The sequence below is a fragment of the Corvus kubaryi genome, unplaced genomic scaffold (assembly GCF_017639235.1).
Source record: "Corvus kubaryi isolate FWS band 111438036 unplaced genomic scaffold, C.kubaryi_AGA036_p1.0 37357, whole genome shotgun sequence".
Lineage (NCBI taxonomy): Eukaryota > Metazoa > Chordata > Aves > Passeriformes > Corvidae > Corvus > Corvus kubaryi.
Genome location: NW_024581117.1, coordinates 4,249,656 through 4,271,848, shown reverse-complemented (window position 1 = coordinate 4,271,848; position 22,193 = coordinate 4,249,656). Strand labels below are relative to the sequence as shown.

Sequence of the window (22,193 nt, the reverse complement as noted above, 5' to 3'; positions counted from 1 at the left end):
ATTATTTTTTACAACTTCAGAAAAATTTATAAAAATTCATTTCAAATACAAGATTCCTCAACATAAGTTCCATCAATCAGAATGAAAAGAAAGGAGAGCATTCATATCATAGCTGTGATGAAGTTCATTGCTATATTCTGACATATAGGTAAGACTATCTAAGGCAGCAGTTACTCCATGAGACAGATGTCTCTTCCCCGCCTATAAGTTAGAGGCTACGTGTGTTAATTCTGAAAGCATTTATTCAGACATTTAGTAATTAAAACCAACAAATGAATTCTCAAAAGCCAGAGCTCTTTTCTAACTTGAATTACATAGCCAGGCACTTTCCTCTGCAAAGACTATTTAAAAGGTAGAACTTACTGTCATGGTTTTAGCTGGCTAGGCACCAAGCCCCACAAAATCTGTTATTTTCATGAGGGGAAATAAAGATTGCTGAGGAAAACTGGAAAGCACCACGACACTTACGTAATGCTCTCCAAGTTTACCTATCTGATAAAACTCTCCCATCAGGTAATTCCACACTTTAAATTTAGCCAGAAGTGCAGTATATAGGGATATAACCTCTGACCTCAACTATTTTATGAAAAGAGAGTAATCCAGACTGAGCCTCAACAGTTATGTAATTGGCTAGTACTAATTGTATATACACTAGCAAATTCAGTGGCAGAACTCAATTTCCCCCTTTGCAATTTCTGTATCTCTGAAGAATTTAAAAGGATTTTATCTTGGATGTTCTAAACCTCTTCATGCACAGATTAGCTAAAAAGAAGCTTTGACAAAACAAACAGGGAAACAGAAGAGCCAGGAATTGGTGGTAAGTTAAGTCATCAAGTACAAAAAAATATATGAAGCAAAAAAGAATGAAGCAGGAATTTTTTTACCAAAAGCTAGAAAAAACCCACACAAGCTTTGTATGTGTTGCCACATTGACACTACATTTTAAAATTCAAGGTTTAAAAGAAAGTATGTTGCTCCAGAAATGGTACAGCCCACACATTCTCCATGTGCTGTTTTGAACATACTTAATAGAGGAGAAGTTTGATTTTCTTCTGAGTTCTTTTTTTGCCTTGGTAGTACTCATAAACAAGGTGCTTTTTAGTGACAAGAAAGATAAAGCTATATCCACAATTCTGAACAGTGCCATCCTCCAGCCAAATGGTACTGAAACCTGTTAGCAGTGAACAAGAGTTGAATATTTGAGTATTATTCTTAATAGGAATACTACTTACCTCTTTTATAATGCTTTTGTGCTGTAGGTTTCAAAGCACTTATTAATAAAGGAAGAATTATCCTCACTGTACTGATGGAGAAATGGAGGCAGAGAGGGTTGAAGCGATTTGCACAGTGTCTCACAGCATGTCACTGACCCCGCTGGGAACAGAAATCAGTTCTCCTCACTCAGTGTAGTACCTTATCCACAGAGGCCAACTTTTTGGCTTTGTTTTGTATTTGTTTGCACATCATTAACTTTCGAAGACCCCAATCATAGCTGGGGCTCCGCTATGCTAATCACAGGAAGATACAGTCCCTGCCCCAAAGAGATTAAAATAACATTAAGGACAAGAGGCAACAAGTATATAGAAGAGGAAGGAGAAAGGTAACAGTAATCTCACTGTTACACAGATTACTAATGTGCACAACTTGATGGTTCAGAAACTTTTCCAGTTATCATCTACATTTGTTGCTGAAGAATTTATCGTTAGTTGGCAGGTTCCTTATAGATAGGATATGTGTCTCTAAGTTGAAAAAGGACAAGAGCATAGCATGAAGGAAAAGTGCAAAGACAATTGTTATAAAGCATGCGCATGTTCCCTGGCTGCTATTTTTAGCACAGCAGAAAGAGGATGTAACTAAAGAGAAACCTAAATAGACTGGATTGGAAGTGGACAACTGGGAAACATCCGAAGGGTAAATTTTGAACCTACTATACTGAAGGGGTCTACACAATTGTGGTAAGAGCCTCATACCACATCTTGATTTGCTTCTTCCATTTCTTTAAATCATAAGGGAGAATGTAGTATCACACAAATGCCAAACACCAAATTCCTTAACTGATTTTTCCATCAGCCAAACCTCTTCATTTCCATGAAACAAGATCCAGACTCTGGTTCAGGAAATCATCAGCTGACCTTACTAAGGGACCTAAGGTGAAGTTCATTTTCAGTGATACCTTGATTACACTCCTTTTCTTTATCTTCTAATGATCTTCCACTGTTGTTCTAGTACCTTTAACTGAGGCCTATTACAGTTCCTTAAATGCTACAGGCATTGCTTTTAAGCTCAAGCCATCACAAAATAGCTTCTTTTCTTTTAAAACTAAATTTAATTTCTTTTTCCCTACATCTTATACAACTGTCAGTAAAATTTTAGAGGGAGGGTTGAAGTCTTCCTTACTAAGCATGTCATGAAGGTACCTTCCTTACTAAGCATGTTATGAAGGTACCTTCCTAAGTGATTAAACTTGCTACTTGAAAGCGAAGATACAAAACAAAGGCATAGCAGACTGTGACCTCAAGTGAGAAGAATATTCCTATAATATATACTTAATAAAAGAAAAACAGCATATAACGATTTGGAGAAGTCAGCTGAACAGTAAAATATCATGCAGATCTTCTGTTTTCTTATTCAGCAGAGGTTACAAAGACATAATAATTTTTGAGAACTCAAATTCTAGAGACTGAAGAACCATGGTTACTGAGAAATTTGTTGACTGAGTCTTTATTTCCTGAAGTCTTCTCTTTATGTGCATTGTAAGATTGCCTGATAACAAAATTTTTTCAATTAACTTAAAAGTCAAGCGACACTTCCAAATTTATTCATCTCCAATCAGGAAAGGGATTCATTTCCATTTTCAGATGGCTTGAATTATTGAAGACATTGTTCTTCTATCTGGTGTCTTAATTATGCCCCATAGTAGATCCTAGAGAATCCATTCACCGCAAAGTTTGTTTTTCCATATCTTGAATCACAGATGACCAAGCAGTATTTGCAGCACTTATTCTCAACACACTACAAAGACTCCATGTGACCAGTTACAAAATAATTGCTTCCAGAGATAACTCTGTCACAAGAGATCCTAAATTCTGGTAAGAATTGCTAACTTCAGCTCAACAGCTTCCTGACTGGAAATAGTCTAGCACCATCATTGCCCAAGTAAAATGAATGAGAATAAAAACTGATGTTCAGCTTTGGCAAAGACTCAGCATTCCTTCCACAAGGAACCAAATTGTTAAGTAATCCTCTTCATTCTTTGAGCAAAATTCAGCAAGGATGCCAAACCAGAATAAGAGTAGTGAAGTGTTTCAGACCTTTATGGTTCCATCCCTCAGATCTGAACTCTCACGTCCTTTGGGATGGGAAGTAGCAGAAAAGAGACTTTCTATAGTTCAACTTCTTTCTGTTTTGAAATAACATATAATGACATATGTCATCTAATTTATACCACAAGTTTATTGATAGAGTTACTGGCCCTACTCCTTCCACAAAATAAATCCCAAAAATAAACCAAACAACACAACAAAAGCCCCCCAAAAAACACTGAGCTTAAGCCTTTTCATCTCTTTCATCTTCTCACTGGAGAAATGCTGGTCTGTGCTTAAGACCAGTCACCTTGGCTTTTTAGATACATTTTCTTAGTAAGTCTGAGCATTATCATAGTGAAGAAAAAATTAAGGCCCTTCCTGTAAGTTCAGAAGATGACGAAGACTTCACAAATTGCTTTACTCCGTAAAACGAATGGCAGAACAGCAATTTAATCTCATCAGTTAAGTTTATGTTACATAGAAGAATGCTCTTCCCTTTCGAGTAAATCAGCCTTCCACAAAATTCAGCCGTTTTTTTTCTTTCATTACTGAAGAAGAGCTTTGGAGGTTTAAGCATCTTGAAAGTTTGTCCACAAAGCATCTTCAATTCACTTTTCTTAAGTACTTCCTGTAGCAACACTTCTAAAGCCATGAGGGTTCATGTTTAAGAGTATTTTGGAAATTTCAAAATAAGCAAATTGGTTATTTTTTTTTAAAGCTCCACAATTAATGTCATCTGGGGAATATTCTGACAACAGCAGGAATGCTTCTGTTGTTAATTGACAAAATGTAATACTTACAGGCCTACTGAAATTCTGGACAAAATCTGTCTTCCTACTGTCTAGGGGTATAAGCACAGATGTTGCAGTACACATTAATATACTAATATATCTTGTCTCTTTTTTTTTGTTGTTTCTGTCCCACTCAGCCTTCTGATCCTCCTTCTGTCAAGCACCTTATCTGAGGCTTGTGATCATTTTCTTGATTAGCATTCCTAAACTCAACTTTCAAGCAGAGGAAACCCACTTCTTCCATGAATGCTGTCTAGTAGTGAGACACTACCAATAGGGTCACCTTTTGTGTTCAGATATCCAGCCTGTAACGCTTTTCAAGGAGAGAAAATGAAAACAAATTTTAAGTCAAGAAGCCACACAACTATGTGAGTTCAGAGATGATGCGTAATTTGTAGTGTTGGTAACCTGATAGGAAAGTGTTTTTATTTGTAAGCCTGTTTCCTCAGCTATATGGGAAAATTCTGTAAGGGACACTGCTAAATATATGTTGAAGAACCACGATCTGCCATGCTGAAGTCTGAAACTGCCATGTGTAAAGGAAATTTTTTTAATAGTATTGGCATTTACACTACTACCCAATTCTAATAATCTGTTGGACAGAACAGTTCTGGGTTTTTTTAACTACATCCATACACATGTGTTACAAGCAATGATTGATATTAATCTTGTTAAAACAGCCCATAAGCATAACTGCTATGCAACCTATAAAGTTGAAAATTATCATTCTAACATTAGTGTACCCAGACCTTAAAAGGTTTCAGAAGCTTCAAGCAAGCAAGAATTGAGCAAGCGGGGTTACAGAGTAAGATAACAATGCAAAGGGAAGAAATTTAAAAGTCAGAAATATTGAACTGATATATCTTCTTACTTTATATTTGCCCTGGTCACATCCACATAATGTGCTTTCCATTGTGTAGCTCCTTTGTACTCCTATCTCTCTCCAGACAACAACTCGTGCTGTAGATTCCTTGGACTTTTCCACTACAAAGCTGCAGCTGCCCATGCAGAATGCAGGGGCAGTCTGACTCAGGATCTTAGGGAGTGCCTGCAGGACAGCAATTTGAAAAATACAGTGATTCTTTTACTTCCAATATGGAAGGAAGTGAAAAGGGATCATGTAATCACAAACTTACTGGAAAATTTTGCTGCAGTTTGAATTAAAAAAAACCAAGAAAGAAACAGTTCTCCATGTTGAGTTTTCAAAACTCTGTGTTCAAGTGACAGTGTCTCCAGGTTTGCCTTTTCCTACTTATTAAAATCCTTTTTATCAGGTCCAGTCACTGAAGTTGTTAGTCATGTGAGTAAAAATCAGAATACAAGAGAATTCTTCAGCTGACCACCATCCCTCCTAACTCATCAAGCTAAGTTTGCTCAAATTAAATGTACCATACTCCATATAAGTATTTAATTCAATTGCAAACTGTTTCAGAAATCCCATTTACAGACCTAACAAAAGCAGTTTTCATTTGTATTCAGCAAAGCACTAGGTGCGTATTTCACTTCAAGAATGTGAATCAAAGTCCAGTATAACTGTTTACATGACAGCTTCAGTGAAAAGGTCACTGAATAATGCTAAACGACTGTTCTTTCCAGTGTTTATTTGTGTCAGTTAAGACCAAACATGACCACCTCAAATTCATTATTTCAGTAGTACTTAACCCATTAGTGTAAGATTGCCCTAACAGTTCATTCCACCTTTTTGAAACCAAAACGCTTTTTCCAACAGCCCTTATTGACTACTGTCTTTTGTGCACTATAGTAGTGCAGGGCGAACTGACAAAACCCCATATAATGTGTTACAGCAGCAAACATGACTGGCATCCAGCTCAGCATCCAGGAAATTACACAAGAAAACCAAGAAGCGATCAATTTTTTTTTGTGAGGGAGACTTAAAGAAAAAAAATCAGAGAGCATCTGTACTCAATTACACTCAAGGATGCGTAACAAGTGTTTTAACACACACACATTCACATGTTTTTGAAGCTTAACTCTTGAATTTTTTAAAAAAAACCTGGGGCCTGGACACCTTTAGGTCACACAGGTTTGCAGTTCCCATGAGGCAGCAGTGGAGGGAGACACACAGAAGAAACAAGTAACACTAAGAAACAAGTAATTCTCTAAATTTTTGACAATTTTGAAGCTTATACAATGCAGAGGATGTGTTTGTGAAAGTTGACTACATATACCTAATTAGGGGCACATGTCTTAACTACACATCATTATATAAGGGAATAAATAAAAAGGAATCTTACATATTTCCATATACAAAAGTAAGTATTTCTCAAAAGAATTAAGTTTCTTTTTTTCCTTGTTGCTAGAATATTGTTTGCCATGCTTCAATGACCTGTTTTTTCATCTGGTAATTATAAATGCACAGAAGCATATTTTCCATCTATTCTTTAAAAAAGTAGTATTAAATACAAAAAAGTACATATTGGTGCAAAGAAACAAACAAAAAAAAGCATTCTATGGATAATGTTTAAAGCTCAAAGTACACTTCATGAAGTGTACTTTGAAATACACTTACAAACTAAAAAGAGATGATTTTAAATAAGTCTGCTTATGCTGTAGAGTCATTATTTGCATAGGGTGGGATTAGGATACTATTTGAAAAGTGTTCCAAATCCATGCCAAATAAAAGAGATACAAATGTCAAACTTACCCTGTAACCAGGGTCTTCCATCATGTCACAAGAGGCAGCATTAACACCTGTATGCCACATTGTCTCTTTGATGCTGCAGCCATACATAAATACATTCTTTTTACGAGAATGACCATGATAATCACAGTAGACCTACAATAAATCATTTGGCAAAATAAACCCAAGGTATATGGAATTAACATTTTATGAAAGTAATAGAAAGACAATTTTTTTTATTTGTACTGTTGAAAGTTCAAAAGAATTAGGCAGCACAGTTCCTTATAAAATTAACTCCTGCCTTAAGACAAAGAGTGTGTGATTCATCTAAGGAAGGTTTAACCTTCTAGCCTAGCCAATGTAACAGATTTACATCTACAGGTTTGCAGACGACCAGTTCTCCAAGTCAAATTTAAGTGTGACATGGTTTACAAGACCATATTAAAATGTTTAATTTATAGACTAGCTACATAGACAAAGTTAAAAATATTCAGAATTGCTTACACACACATACTTACCAAAGGCAAACGTTTTATAGCGGCCAGATATTGCAGTAACCCTTTAGCATGGTAAATAGTGGGATGCAGATCTGGATTTGGATTTTGCCACTGTCTGTTTAAATCTTCTCCACTTAAAGAGCAACGGTGGCTATTGTGGGGGGGGTGGAAAAACGCATGATGTAGTCTGTATTATCATACTTTTAAATAAGCCTCCCCCCCACCTCAAGTTTTCCTCATCACCAGTGCTTCTTTGGAAGGAGTCTGGCAAGAAACAAACTTCAATTCTCTAACATGCCAAATAATAGAAATGCTTGGGGCATTTTAAGCTATGTTATAGAAAATCTAAAAATAAATTAGAAGTAGCCTCTCACATGAAGTCAACTGTAATATTGTTTATTTGCTGTTGAAACTCAAGGCTTGCAATTCTATTCAAATGCTAGTTCAAAATCAGTAATTTCAAATATATGGTATCTTTACAGTTTCAGTGTCTTGACTTCTGTAATTTAAAGACTAATGTAAACTAGAAATATAATACTTGAAATGTGAAGTTGTTAGGAGAGAAGGAGCTGTGAGAAAAACAAGAACGAAAAAGAAAACCAAACAAAAAACCCAGCAAACAAAAAGATCACCTCTGTATTCAGTCAACTATCAGCAAGAACTTTTAAACTTGTAGGATTTCATGATCATGTAGTCATCTTCAATATATTTGCCTTTAGACTGTGTCTGCTGGGACAGCTTTCTTAGTTGTCCCTGTATGCTGAATTATTTAATTATGGGTGTTCCAGTATACATATGCTTTTACATATATAAAGACAAGGCTCTACTGAAATCTGTAGCTGTTTTATTTTTATTATTTTGTTCACAAAACCTTTTAAAATACTACCTATAAAAGATGAATAGAAACTGTAGATTCACCACAGCAAAATTTCTATTTCATATGAATTCCCTGCAAGCAAGTAAATGTAGACTGCTGAATGTTTACTCACAGCAGTTTCAAAACTTTCTAAAATATTCCTTAAATCAATTAAGAGAAGTGTAGCAATTGAAATAACTACTATTGATAAATTTAATCAAACCAGGATACTCTCTTACCCTTTCTCTTGCACACCTATTAACTTCCCACCTTTTAAAAAAATTATGTAAAAAGCTTTCTCAAATACAAGGCACTTTGTTTTTTCATGTGGACCATGAACTTGTTTAGCTTCTCCTAAATGCAGGTGTGGTCGCATAGAACACTCTTACACAAATCCAAGACAGAGATACAATTAAAATGTCATGTTAAAATCACGCTGAAATTATTATTATCCATGAACAACTGAAAATATTTTTGTAAAACTGAAATTTGTGTAACAATGTAACTGCCTTTTAAGAAGCCAAAATCCTATCAATATTGCAAGTGTTTGTTGGTTTTTATCATATTAAGTATTGCGTTTGTATCTTTCCAGGACTAGTTTAGATTATTAATTTTTAAATATTGATGCAAAGAGTTAGAGCACAGGTTAAATATTTGTGAGTAAATATATGCTTACTTTCCATTGATGACACCATCTGGATTGAGCATGGGAATAATTTTGAAAATATAAGATTCCCGTAAATATTGCGCATTTGGATTATTGCTCATAAGGTATTCCAGTGTTCCCTTCATAACCCAGCTTGCATTAGTCTCTCCAGGATGTACACGAGCAGACAGGAAAATATAAGGACGATTCCCTAAAAGAAATATGCATAGAAATTGCAAAACATGAATTAAGCTAAGTAAACAGTTTGTTAATTGGAAAAAGAGCCAATAGCCCGCTGCATTTATGACAAGACAAAAAACATTTGTGAGTTGAGTATTACTGAGTATGGGTATTATTGATAGAGCTTGCCACAATATTTTTAAAAGGACTGCTAATTACAGAACTATCACAAAGGAGCTTTAAATCAATCAGACAATTACACAATTAGTTTGAGCTGGCAGTTATGATGTGACTTTCATGACTTTTTTCCCAACAGTCGAGAAAAATACTGAGGTGGACAAACAAATCGGGAAACAACAAAAGCTCACTTTGAATCACAGTAGCTCAGATATTAGCTTTATGAAAGATTTTTTTGACAAGCAAATAACCTCAGCATTTCAAGAAATAAGTTATTTGTCCGTATTCTTTTCCAAGAAGAGTTGTCTGCAAAATGTAATGTACAAACCTAGCAACAAAAATTTAGAATACATGAATATATACTCTTATATATCAAGATATTTATATCTTTGTTTGACTGCCACAAATAAGTATTATTAAATACAAAGCAAATCCTGAATATTAATGCCTCTTAGTTTCACGAAATTCATTAACCTTATTTTTACAATGCATAGTGGTTAAGACTAAATTTTTTCTACAAATACCTAGTTTTACGTTCTTTTCAGCTGATGAGAAAGAAGAGTTTACTTACTGAACTGACAGATATGTTCATAGTAATTGGATTCTGGCATGGCTGTAATAGTGACTAAGGGACAGCTGTTGCCAGCCAGGGTCTCGCAGAGAACGTCTTGTCGAAAATATATCTGTTGAGGGTTGTGCATAGATTCCAGCTTCCGAAGATGCATCTTCATCCCAAAAACAATAAAAAAATACTTCAAATCCTTTGCAGTCACATATGAGAGCATATTTCAAATATACTATTCAACAGATCTTTCTTTTAGCTGTTCTAAACAATGTTCAAGTTTCCAGCATAATTTTGACCGTAAAATACCCTTTTCTACCATCTCTGACTGATTGAATACTTCTCTTTGTAGAGTCTGGTCTTCCAACTGCTTTGAGAAAGATGAAGCAAAAGAGGGTAAGCTATTGTACACAGATGGTACTATAAGGGTATATGGAAGGTAAGAACCTTTGCTTCATTAAGATTACCTGATCAGGGACTTTTTCACTGTAAAAAGTAGTCGTAAGTGAAGGAAGACTCAATACACAGGAACAGAAAGCTGAGATGTAACAGAAACAATAGCAAAGACCAAAGCCACCAGTCTCTCACTGAACAGGCCATTAAGAATCTAGACAAAGATTGGGAGAGAGTCACCTGATAAAGAAGAAACAAGGAACCTGATAATCCAGGATATTCAAGCAGGGGGTGTGGTACCATACAAAACTCAAGCACCTGATCCCTACAGTACACCCTTAGCCTTCTCTCTGTGCAGCCTTACTCTCTATCCTGTGCATTCAAGCGCTGCGTGACAAATGCAACTAAACGGACAGGTGAAAGTGGATTTGCGGTCAACAGCTGCAATACACAAGGGTCTCAGCCTCAGCAATTGGAGAATCCAACCTCTTGGGAGCATCTCTGTGGGTAGCATAGACTATGGGTCCCAAGTCCTAGATACTGTTGGAATCAAATCAGACTCCAGCAGCTGGAGCTGTAGGCAGTCTTGGCACCCTCCAGTCAGTGGTGTGAGCAAAGGAAGCAAGGGGATGGCTCGCTGCCAGCTACTGCAGTGGGTAAAGATGTTGGTGTTCAACCATTGAGCCAAGGACAGTGTGTCCCACAAAACACAGCTGGTGGGACAATAAGGACTGAGTTTCTCAGTAACAACACCTGAAGCAGGAGCATGAGTTACAAGACCATGGGCCTGGTAACAGCTGCTAGGGATGGGGGCCAAGCATACACATCTTCCCCACAGCTGGTCCATGTGGGGGCACACATGACATTTGCTGGTAAACTTCAAGGTGGACTACCCAGAGAGTATGGGCCCTGGGTGAAGGGAGGGGTATCAAGCAGGCAGACAGTCCACGCTGGCATCTGGGCAGAGCCACAAGTGCAGAGTGCCTGTGAGATGAGTGCGCAAGTGCACACATCTGTTTGCTAGTGAGTATCAGGCTGGACTAGACCGCAAACTGGAGGCCTGCTCAGCAGGTCAGAGAGACTGGGATCAAAGCAGGGCTATGGCATGGATGGGCCATGCCAGTGGTCCACAAAGGTGCTTGTGATTCTAGAGAGTGGGTGGGCTTGTACTTTTACTAGTGGTAAGCAGTGCATACCGACTGCAGAGGAGGATGGGGTGTCTGTAACTGTTAATCAAGTCATGGTAGTGTTACACACTCATGTACACACTTGTCTGTGCCAGTCCATGTAGCCAGCCATGCCTGGGGGGAAGTGGGTGTGCACAAGTGTGCATGCATAAGTCTCCTTCTCTCTCTGGGATACATATTCAGACTTGCTAGTGAACATAGAAGTAAACAGGAAAGCAGCAGCCATGTCCATCAGCCTGGGACAGAGACCCCCAGGTCCCTTGGCTGGCCACCAGCAGCTGGGCAGGAAGAACCGCCAGGACCAGGAGCTGCTGGAAGCAGCAGTTGTTTAAAACAGGTAGTTCTTTCAAAAGTTGGTATGGTTTAGTGAAAAGCTGCATTTAAAGCTGCTATACACTGGCCACTGAATCCCCTACTTCGCTATCATTGCTGTGACAAAGGCAAACAAGAGACATTCTAGCCAAATGAGTTTTGCTTAGTATTAAAAGCTTCAGAAAACTTATTTAGACAATTCATTAACCTAAAAAGATCTCTAATTATCTTAATTACTGCAGTTTTAGTTATCAAAAAGTATATATGTAGAACAGCAGGATATAAGTCATTTAAGTCAAACACAAACATTCTATCAAACCAGCACTGTTTCTAGTCAATTATCACAGAATCACAGAAAGCATAAGGTTGAAAGGGACAAGAGCAGGCCATCTGGTCCAACTTCCCTGTTCCAAGCAAGGCCATCTAATAGCACATTGTACAGCACTGTGTCCAGACAATGCTTGAATTCCCCAGAGATGGAGATTCCCCAACCTCTCCGTGCAATCTGTTCCAGGACTTGGTCACCTGCACAGTGAAGAAGTTCCTCCTCATACTCAAGTGGAACTTCCTGTGCATCAGTTTCTGCCCATTGCCTCTTGTCCTACTGCTCAGCACCTCTGAGCAGAGCCTGGCTCCTTCCTCTTGACACCCCCACTTCAGATACTTCCAGACACTGATGAGGTCCCCTCTCAGTCATCTCTTCTCAAGGCCTTTCCTCATAAGAGAGATGCTCCAGTCATATAATCATCTTTATGATTCCCAGAAAACCCATTTAGCCTGCAAGCATCAATTTTATTTTTCCTGTGACCGTTCTTTAGAATAACCTAAACACTTTGTCAATCTAAACACCAGTATTATGAAAATTCGCCCTTGTAAGGAGCATTTGGAACTTCATAAAAAGAAACAAAATTAATTCACTCATGAATGTTATATAGCATATTAATACTATAAATATTCATTTATGTAACACATCATAAGCTTCTCACCTTTAAAGTTGAGTATGTATATGGATAATGGTAAGCAAAGTAGCACACATCATCTTTATGTTGGAAAGTCACTGTGAATGTAATCGTGTAATAGGATTTTCCTTTCTGGCCTCCAGCAGCAATTGAACTTCTTGAAAAGTGATTCCTAAATCAAAAAATGCAGGTAATATACACATTAGAGTATTTTTTTTTCATACTACTACTTATTTCTGAACACACATTTTAAGTGTCAGAAGGATTTTTAGTGACTGTATTTCTTTTCTATGTACATACAGGTTAAATACAGGTTCCCACCAGCTTTAAAGATACTTTATTACAGCAGCGATACACACATTCATTCACATTGATAAAACGTGAGCAAACAAAAACAATCAACCAAATAAAACAAACAAAAACAAACAAAAGAAAGTAACCAAACAGCTATCAACCAAGAAGGATTACATATTGATATGCTGTACCATCTCATCCTGTGTTTTAGAACTCCCCTACAATAATTCCACCACAGATTACAGAAGGCTTACCACAGGGACCATGAGGTCAGTATTACTGGAAGTCACTAATAAGATTTCAAGTAAGCATGCATATATACATTCCCTTAAAAGCTTTCCAGACACAGTGTGCAATTTCTAAGAAAAGTATAAAATATGAACAGCTTAAATATTAGTAGTGTGCTTCCAAAATGAGACCCTGTATATTTCTATCACATATATTACTCTCCATAGTAACTCAGAAAGAAAACCCTCTTCACAACAGAACAAAGAATTATCAAATGCAGAAAAAAGTACTTCTCCTCAAAAATTGTACCTCATGTTAACCTTCAGTGTAAGATTTGCTGTATGTTTGGTTTGTGTACTTACTTGTAGTAACAAATATCTGTCCCAACACGAGTCCAGCATGGTCGAGAATTTAGTGCTTCTTGAACAGAATACATGAGGGGCTGCATACCTGAAAGAAGAAATGCATCTCACTTTAATGCCTAACATTAAACAGAAAGATATTAGCAGTAATGGACCATACCAAGACTTACATACAAGTCTACAAATTATCTCTGTTTATTTACTCACTATCATATTTTCATGAATGTCTGGGTATTGCACTGTGCAATCTTTAAACCAGGCGACAAAAGACTGCTGATTTTCAGAAAATAACAACTAAAGAAAACAGCAAGACCTATGGAAGACCAAAACGAAATGTTTAAATGAAAGCTGAGGTTTGCATGAAACTACAAGCAGTCCTCAGTTCCACTCCATCCAACTCACACTACAAAAATGCTTCAAAGAGAATACAGAAAATTGATACTATCATCCATTCATGTAAATAACCAAAAAATAACTGATGTTTCAGGACAATTTTTTTTTAAAGTAACTCTTTAAAGTATTTTTTTATAGTATACTTAAGCTGAACACTTAATATGAAGTTAGAGGAGAAAATAATACACTAATTATCATTTACTCTTTAGATAATTAGCCAACCACACTGACTGATTCAGTCATTGTACTAAAAAAATCAAAAGAAACTATCAAGTAAGTATGCACAACATGAAAAAAATCTAGGCTGACTGATGAAGATTAATAAGTAAGTTGAAAGCATCTTATTACTGGTCAAACTACCTGGTATTCTGTGACTTTATCAATGTGGATGAAAGTTTATGACAAAGGAGAACATAACACTACAAAATTACTTCAAACAAGAGTTTGAAGCTGGGGGCGGGAGAAGAAATTTCTTCCTTCTTAAAGGACAAATGTCAGAATATACATCAAGAAAAAAATGAATGGTTTTAAACTTAATGACACACACTACATACACACTCCCAGACAAGCAGAAGAAAGGTAATTTCAGTAAGCCCTTTGTAAACCTTCAAATGAGGCACACACTGCAAATGCTACTTACTAGAGACAGCAATGGTCACTTATGAACCCCAGCATTTTACACTTATTTTTCCCTGCCATCAATAAGACAAAACTTTTTTGGAATGTCTCCACTTACTTTCACATTTACCCCCATGCAGAAATGGATTAATGATGACAACCATCAGTATTTTTGATCTGTGTGAATCAACAGGCTTTGATTGTCCTCTCCTGCCCAATGGTCCTAAGACGATTTTAGTTGCAGTAACCAGTAAATTTCTTCCGTTTTGGCCTCACTTACAACAAAACCTTGGCTTAAGATGCATTTCTTCTTTTTAACTAGAGCTATCAAAACATTTTCCAGCAGTTCTATTAAAATAAAGAATTTAAACTGACAACAAGAATACTTCTAATCCTGTGGAGGATTAGTACAGTATACAGTTGTCTAGTACAGGTATTGTTTACATATTTCTTCTCAAAGTATGGGAAACATATCTTACCATAGTTGAACTGACTGTTTGACTTTTCACAGTTGATGATGTTAAACCGGTAACCAATGCCAGTTTTCATTCCACTGACTTCAAAGTAAAACCACTGATGATAATGATTGCTATTTATATCTGAGTTCAGAATCAGATCATACTCATTTCTGAAAATTAAAAAAAAAAAATCAGTAATTTTAAGAAGCAGAAATAAAAGGCCTAAACTGTGAAAAGAAGAGTTGAAATATCTTACTTTCTGATCTGAATAACTTTGCGCAGGTTTCCAGACTCAAATTTGGAATTAAACTTCAAAACGTCTGCCTCCTCTGGTACTGAACAACTATGAGGAGAAAAAGGCACCAAAATGAATAAAACAAACTTAGCTAAACCAAATAGCTTTTAGTCCTCACTTGGCAATTCAGAAACTATTTCAATCCTTCCTCTAAATACAACCTGGATAGCAGAAACACTGTTATGTCAGATGAAACTTCCGATGAATTCTGTTGTAAACATTATAAATCACAGAGCAAGTAGAACTGGTTTAGAGTGTTCGTTGAATACTGTTTACAGAAAGGTAAAAACTTACCTCAAATTATCGAGGTCATACACAACTCTATCTATAATGTCATTTTGATAAATCAGCCTTTCAATATCTTGACATATTTTTGTTCTAAAAAAAAAAAAAGCAGAGTTCTCATTTAAATTGTCACTTACTGTTTCACATCACAAAAGCGGAATTCCCACATACAAGAAAACTGAAAGTTGACATGAAGACAGTGGGACAGTTCAGAGAGACTGCAGCTTCACCCTCACTTATGTGTGCAAAGTCAAGGTGTACTTAAGTTTAAACACCTGCATTCACAAGTGACTGAATCCAATATTTATATGTGAGGGAATTGAGTTTTCATGCACACAATTCACTGGGTTTTACCTTAAGGAAAAAAGTGCCATTTCATACTTTATAATAGAAGCAGAAATTACTCAAACATTACTTATGTTAATGCTTTAATCCAGGACAACACTTGATAACATTAGTAACCTATATGAATCCTACCATAACCAAAATTAACGTACAGTGAGTGTTAGTGAACTAGCTTTTCACCTCTGGAGATCTAGGTTCATTTACTGACTACGTAACAAATAAGAAAGAATTTGGTGATGTCAGCCAAATGTCAGGGGTATGCTTATCCAGATCATAAAACCATTGCACAAGTGGCAGTATCTAGGTCCTGGCTTAGAAAAGTAAGAATGTGTTGCAGTTCAAGAATGAAATATAGTGGCAGAGCTGTGTGGAAAAGCTTGCACAGCACCTGCAGTAAGAAGAAAAGGAGGCAGATTAACAACGAAGAATACAGAAACAGAATGCTAAAGTACATTCAGGTTGGAAATTCTCAATACAACCAAAATAAATACTGTTAACAAATGAGAAAGAGAACGTAAGTGCATAACTCTAGCACCTCTTATTAAATTGAAATTAACTGAAAAAGAAAAGAAATCACAAGTCCAATGTACTGACAATATTGTGACAAGGCTGACTCACCACAATCCATGTTAATAGGTTCAGCTCAGGACAGGATTACAGATTTTTGATCTTACACTTGATCTTAGAGAACTCATTAGATCCTAGCATCTCTCAGCTCTAAAAAGCCATTAATACTTCCTATTATCATAGGAGTTTTGCCAAGACAAAATCCATCAATAAAAATCCATAAGTATTTTATAAATAATAATGGCATTTAAATACCATTACAATAACCAGTGTAGATGAAAGCAAAGAAGAAATACTATTCAAGATGCTCATGAGATGGAAAAGTAGCAGCAGACATTTTCACATTCCAAAAAATAAAGATAAGATATTTCAAGAAAATTGAAGGGAAAAAAAAATCTAGAACCAACACTGTTGATGTGAGCCCTGTGCTTAGAGGTTACTTCTTTGTGGATCCTGACGATTAAAAAATACTAAAGTGTACAGAAAAAAATACCAACCCAACTAAATTTTTAAGGAATAGATGAAAGTAGTATTTAAGCCCAAATTTATACGGTATTTTACTATATCATATTTTCTTCCTAAAAAGATAGAGTAGTATAAAACACTTCAGCTATTATCAATTTCATTTATCCAAATAATAATAAATTGGTGAGACATTCAGTGATAATTACATGCTACTAAACTTAAAAGAGAAAGAAAAAGCACTCCAAAGCATAATTTCAAAAAAATTGCATCTCCTGGCACATTGCAAGACTAAAAAAAAAACCAAACCCCACATTGTTCTAATAAAAGTAAGAAGAAAATCCACTAAATCACACCTTAGATCCGACACAGTATTTTATCAAATTACATGGATGGGTTAAAGCAACCATTTGTTTTCTAAATAAGACTTACCCAATGAGCAGTAACTAAGTGCTTACATTACAGAGAACATAAATCACACTGAATATCAAAAGACTTTGGACACAGCTTTGCAAAAGGGTTTAAAGCTTTTCCATGTCCCCTACCAAATTAATTTTTACACTCTCCTATAAACGATGAAACTGTAAAAAGATTAAGCCATTTTTTAATAAGTTCCTTTCTCAGAAGTTTGTCATGTTGCAGTAACAAAACTGAGACATTTGTAGAAAACTGAATTCTTTATAACAGTGTACATCTTAAAAATGTGATGCAGGACTTTTGATTCAAGTTTAGCAATATTATCTGGTATTTCATTCTTGTTCACACAAGACTTCAAAAAGTTACTTGCAACATAAAAAATACAATAAAAATAAAGCATTTTAAAGTTAAAATATACCCTAAAATGATCTTCATGGTCTATAAATTATGTATAATCACAGGAAGTTTATTTTTCCAGTCATTTATATCTAACAAGGAGCACTGGAATGACAAATTGTATCTGACTTCACTCAGTTTTATTCAGGAAAATTCAGAATTATTAATTACAACAGAAAAATACAAAAGTATTTGCAAGATTTTCTTAGAATACAGTTCTTAGGTGATTCCCAGCTCAAGACTACCTCCCTTCTAAATCAGCTGAATCTATCTAATAAATAACCTGCTAGGGAAGATTCTCCTCCTTCGAAACTGAATAATATATTCATGATGTCATTAGTGTTTCAGCACTTGTCATTTCACTACAAAGATCACTTTTTCACGACTTGTGTGAAACTGCTAAAGGATTTAAAGTCAGCTGCCTAAGGACATTTAATCCACTTAATCTCTTAATCATTTTAATATCTAAATATAAATATGAAGAAACTCATTAAGTTGGTTACAGTTACAAGTATAAAGGTGAAGGCATTCAATCTCAGAATGAGGCAAGTGGCGAGGTCTCATAGCTACTATTACATGTTCTCCTACTGTACTCACATGTCTCTACAGTAACTTACTATGTATATGAGCCAGTTCTTCATACCACTTCTGCAAATTATTCTTAAGAATCTCATCACTCTTCACCATCTTCCAGTATCTCTCAAAGAAATAAAAGGGTGTGCTGATGTGTGTTTGTTGTATGTCATCCTGCAGGACCCAACACAAACTGCATCGTCTGCATTTGTTACCTCTAAATTCTCTTATAATGTGAACACTAAAGCCAAACACTTTAGCGCATTAATTTTTTAACTTTTTCCACTATGTTTCCCTGAAAGATAGATTTTTTTAGTACAACAGGGAAAAGAACTGAAGAATCGCTGAATTATTAACTGTCCTATCTTTGCTCCTTTCAGGTCTTAGCATTCAGGTGTGGATTTTTTTGTTTTGTTTGGTGGTGGGATTTTGTAGGATGGTTTGTTATTTTGCAAACTACAAAATTTACATGAGAAATGGTGGGAAGGCAGAAAAGGATCACATAAATTGAATTTCATATTTAGAAACTGAATTCCAGAATTAGCAATTACAGAATCAGATTGTGCTGTTATGGCTCTGCCCTGATCAATGCCTACTCACCCATCTTCAAACTGCTTTTCATTGGAAACAGTTTTAGATGACAAAGTAGGCATTGTAACATAGCTTCTGAACCACAGAATCACAGAATAGTTAGGGTTGGATGGGACCTCTGGAGATCATCAGGTTAATCTCATCCTAAACACTGTTTCTCAAAGGAATAAAAACAACCAAAAAAGGAGTATGGTGACTCACCTCTGCACCCCATATGGCCTTTCCAGAATAGGTTCCTTAAATGGGGGTGGAATATGGCCAAAATAATCTGGATAAGCCACTTCTGAATATTCTGGAATAGACTTTGTGCTCTTCACCATTTCAATATAAAGATCACAGTCATGAACTGGTGATACATCAGAAACTTCAAGCATGACATGTTCCCCTGATGAACTAGATCTGGAATCGTCCTCCTCTGAATCCACTCCAGTGCAGCAGAGTTTTCCCAGCTGGACAGATGATCCTTCAAAGAGGCTACCTCCACAGGGTGAAACATGCTCAGAGGGTTTACTACAAGCAAGTGTGGTAAGGCTAGCTTTGCTTTCCTTCTTTACTACACACCCTGCATCATAATACTGATCATTTTTTGCACTGTTCTGGAGACTGATTCTGTCCAAGCCTTTCACAATTTCTTGGCTTAGACACTGGCATGATGGAAGCATGTTTCTTTGATCATTTTGCTGATGTAAACTACTATCTTTTGTGGTATCTTTCTTTGGTAGTTCCAGAAACACTGGCCTTCTGTTGTATTCCTCTGTCAATAAAGGATTGCTCTCCTTCGAAGCAACTCCATTTGTTGCCGGGTTTGCTTCAGCAGAGTGCTCCTCACTGGCTGTAGGAACAACAATAGGTCCACTCAAATTTGCATCAGGTACAAAAGGCTTTGGTTCCTTCGAAACTAAGTCCCATTCCTTAAAAAACAAAGGTGAAAAAATAATTTTAAAAATTAGTAATAAAAAAGGTAAACAGTTCCCAAGTCTCATGTACATTAGAAACATTTCTCTTTCCTTGTTTCAAATGTAATTGAAAAGGTGACAGCTATGCTATAAACCATCAGAGCAATGAAGTTTCATCTTTTACAAGAAGGCCTAAAAGCAATAAACAAGCAGTTCATTAACAACAAAGTATAAAGTCAATGCAGTTGCCCAGATATTTTAACTACCTATATTAAGCAGGTGCGCAGCACGTAAGTAGATGCCTAATACAATGAAGTCCTCTCAGAAATCTCATGTCTTTCTTGACTATTTTACTTTCTGCTGTGTGCAATAATCAGACACCAGAAACAAAGTTTTCCTTTACATGTGCCCACAGCACCCCCTTCTCAGTTAGACTGAAGCAATCGTTAACACCTAGCTAAATAACCTCCCATATGTAGGTCCAGAATGGCAGACCCATGTTTCTTGGCTTGAGGAACAATCCACCCAAAAAAGAACACCACAGTATATTCCAGAGTCCACCTGACACAGCCAGAAATGTTCTGGGAATTGTAGACTTTACCTGAAAGTTTTCTGAAAGTTCTGGGAAAAATTGCTCATACATTTTCAGTTCTTCTATGGATCTTCCCAATTCCTGTCTAGGTTTCAGTTTATTAATATCAGTCTCAATATCATCATTCTGAAAGATCACCAGAACAAATTAATCTTGTATCCAAAATTAATGAACTTCTACAACATTCATCTGAAACATTAACCTTTTTTCTGGACAGAGGCATGCTTTGAAAGATAAACACCCCTGTTTTAAATTTAGCTGAACTGCAGCTTTCACTATGAACATTTAAACTGCTGAGTATTATTAGTATGCCTAAGCTGCCATTTCAACAGAAATATTACAAACATCTCCATTTTCTTGCTTTCATCCAAACTTATTATACACTGACATCAGACTTTACATGAACTCTGTGTATATTCCCACTACTGGAACCTGGAATGTAGAGACCTCATCTGATTGCAGTGACAATGCAATACTGCTTCTATGGAAGATAATCCCTCCATCAGGGCTCACAAGACCCTTGAATAAAGTATCTTTTTCCAGTTCATGGACAGACAATCAATTAACTCCTAAATACATGTAACATAAAAATACAGAATAAGGCAGTTGTGACCAAATATCCATCCATGTCTCAGCAGGCAGATGGCAAACAGGAGAATACCTTCCCAAAGTGGTACAACAGTGAGAGGTATGGTGTCTACCTCTACAGTTGGCTGAACTTCAAGTTACCTTGCTGAAACACTGATCTAGTCAATCCCAGTCCAGAATGCTGGAAAAAGTTACAGCAGCTCCTACATATGGACCAGTTGATGTAAGAAAAGCAGGCTGAGAGAAATGCAAGTGGGAACAGAACACTGCTAAAGGAGTCTGCAGTTCTGTTGCCCTGCACTCCAGATACATCAAGTGTGAAGCAAACAGATTTTGCTAAAAATCCTGAAGCAATATGAACAAGAACAGTTCATATTTTCAAGCAGTACCCACCTTCTTTATGTTTCAGAAGCTTTTTCTATTTTAGAAATTGTCCTGAAAACCTCCTTGAACTGCTTTTAACACTTAAAATGCATTTATTTACATGATTCAATTAATTTTGTCTCTACCAACCTTAAAATGTTGGTCCTTGTCGTCATCATTTTCAGTTTCAATTTCTGACTCAGTTTCAGCATCATCGTTATCATCACTTTCATCTACTACATCATCCACTACAATACAAAAAAGTTTGGTAAGCAGATTATACACTTAATCCAATTATACATGCTCGAAGAAGATTTTCTTCATTCTGGGTTTATTTTCTTTTTTGCTTACCCCTTGAAAAAAATGTGAAAACCAACTAGTAAACTAGTGCTGGGGGTTTTGTTAAGTTTTCTCATAGTGTTTTCCATGCAGGAAATTTGCTGATTGTCACTAAAAGGCTCACTCAGAGGCCTATAAATTATGCTGATTTTCTTGTATACTCAGAATGACTACATGTACTGCTTTTAAAATACTGACTATACAAGATTATACTTTTAATAAACCCAGACCTCTACCCACCCCCCCACATTCTACATCTTTTAATACAGAACTTTATCCTGTATCCAATGTATCCTATTTCCTTAGATTTTTCACTTCTTTTTATAACAGATAAGAAGTCTACCAGAAAACCATTATTTTAGTGAATTAATAACTATTTCTTGAATTTTGAATTAAAACATTATTATTGAACTAATATCATTAGTTCAGCAAACTAGGAAGTTTCTAAACAGGTATTATAGGGTACCATCTACTGTATTAAGCAGAGACTTAATTTCTGTGGATTTTGAAACACACTTCTAAATCTATTTTCTACTGTGAAGACAAAACATAAAAAAATTTTTAACTCCTGGAGTCTGACCCACATGAACCCCAGTAGGATATCTTACTTCTTTCAGACTATGAT

At 36.2% G+C, this 22,193-nt stretch overlaps 1 protein-coding gene across 11 annotated transcripts in view; it reads right to left on the bottom strand.

The window, feature by feature from the left end:
- AGTPBP1 (ATP/GTP binding carboxypeptidase 1) overlaps positions 1-22,193 on the bottom strand; it is a 74,599-nt gene that overhangs the window by 17,242 nt on the left and 35,164 nt on the right. For 7 of the 11 annotated variants that reach the window (XM_042033699.1, XM_042033697.1, XM_042033695.1 and 4 more), the window contains 13 exons: positions 21,380-21,477; positions 20,288-20,404; positions 18,992-19,701; positions 15,449-15,532; positions 15,116-15,202; positions 14,881-15,029; positions 13,391-13,478; positions 12,534-12,678; positions 9,665-9,818; positions 8,767-8,947; positions 7,256-7,385; positions 6,762-6,893; positions 4,968-5,144 (listed from right to left, as the gene is read on the bottom strand). In XM_042033699.1, coding sequence (XP_041889633.1) covers positions 4,968-5,144; positions 6,762-6,893; positions 7,256-7,385; positions 8,767-8,947; positions 9,665-9,818; positions 12,534-12,678; positions 13,391-13,478; positions 14,881-15,029; positions 15,116-15,202; positions 15,449-15,532; positions 18,992-19,701; positions 20,288-20,404; positions 21,380-21,477 — 2,252 coding nt within the window. Of the gene's footprint in view, positions 1-1,232; positions 1,532-2,514; positions 4,410-4,967; positions 5,145-6,761; positions 6,894-7,255; positions 7,386-8,766; positions 8,948-9,664; positions 9,819-12,533; positions 12,679-13,390; positions 13,479-14,880; positions 15,030-15,115; positions 15,203-15,448; positions 15,533-18,991; positions 19,702-20,287; positions 20,405-21,379; positions 21,478-22,193 lie in introns of those variants that run through there. The other 4 variants (XR_006016990.1, XR_006016991.1, XM_042033702.1 and 1 more) reach the window with 4 other exon arrangements.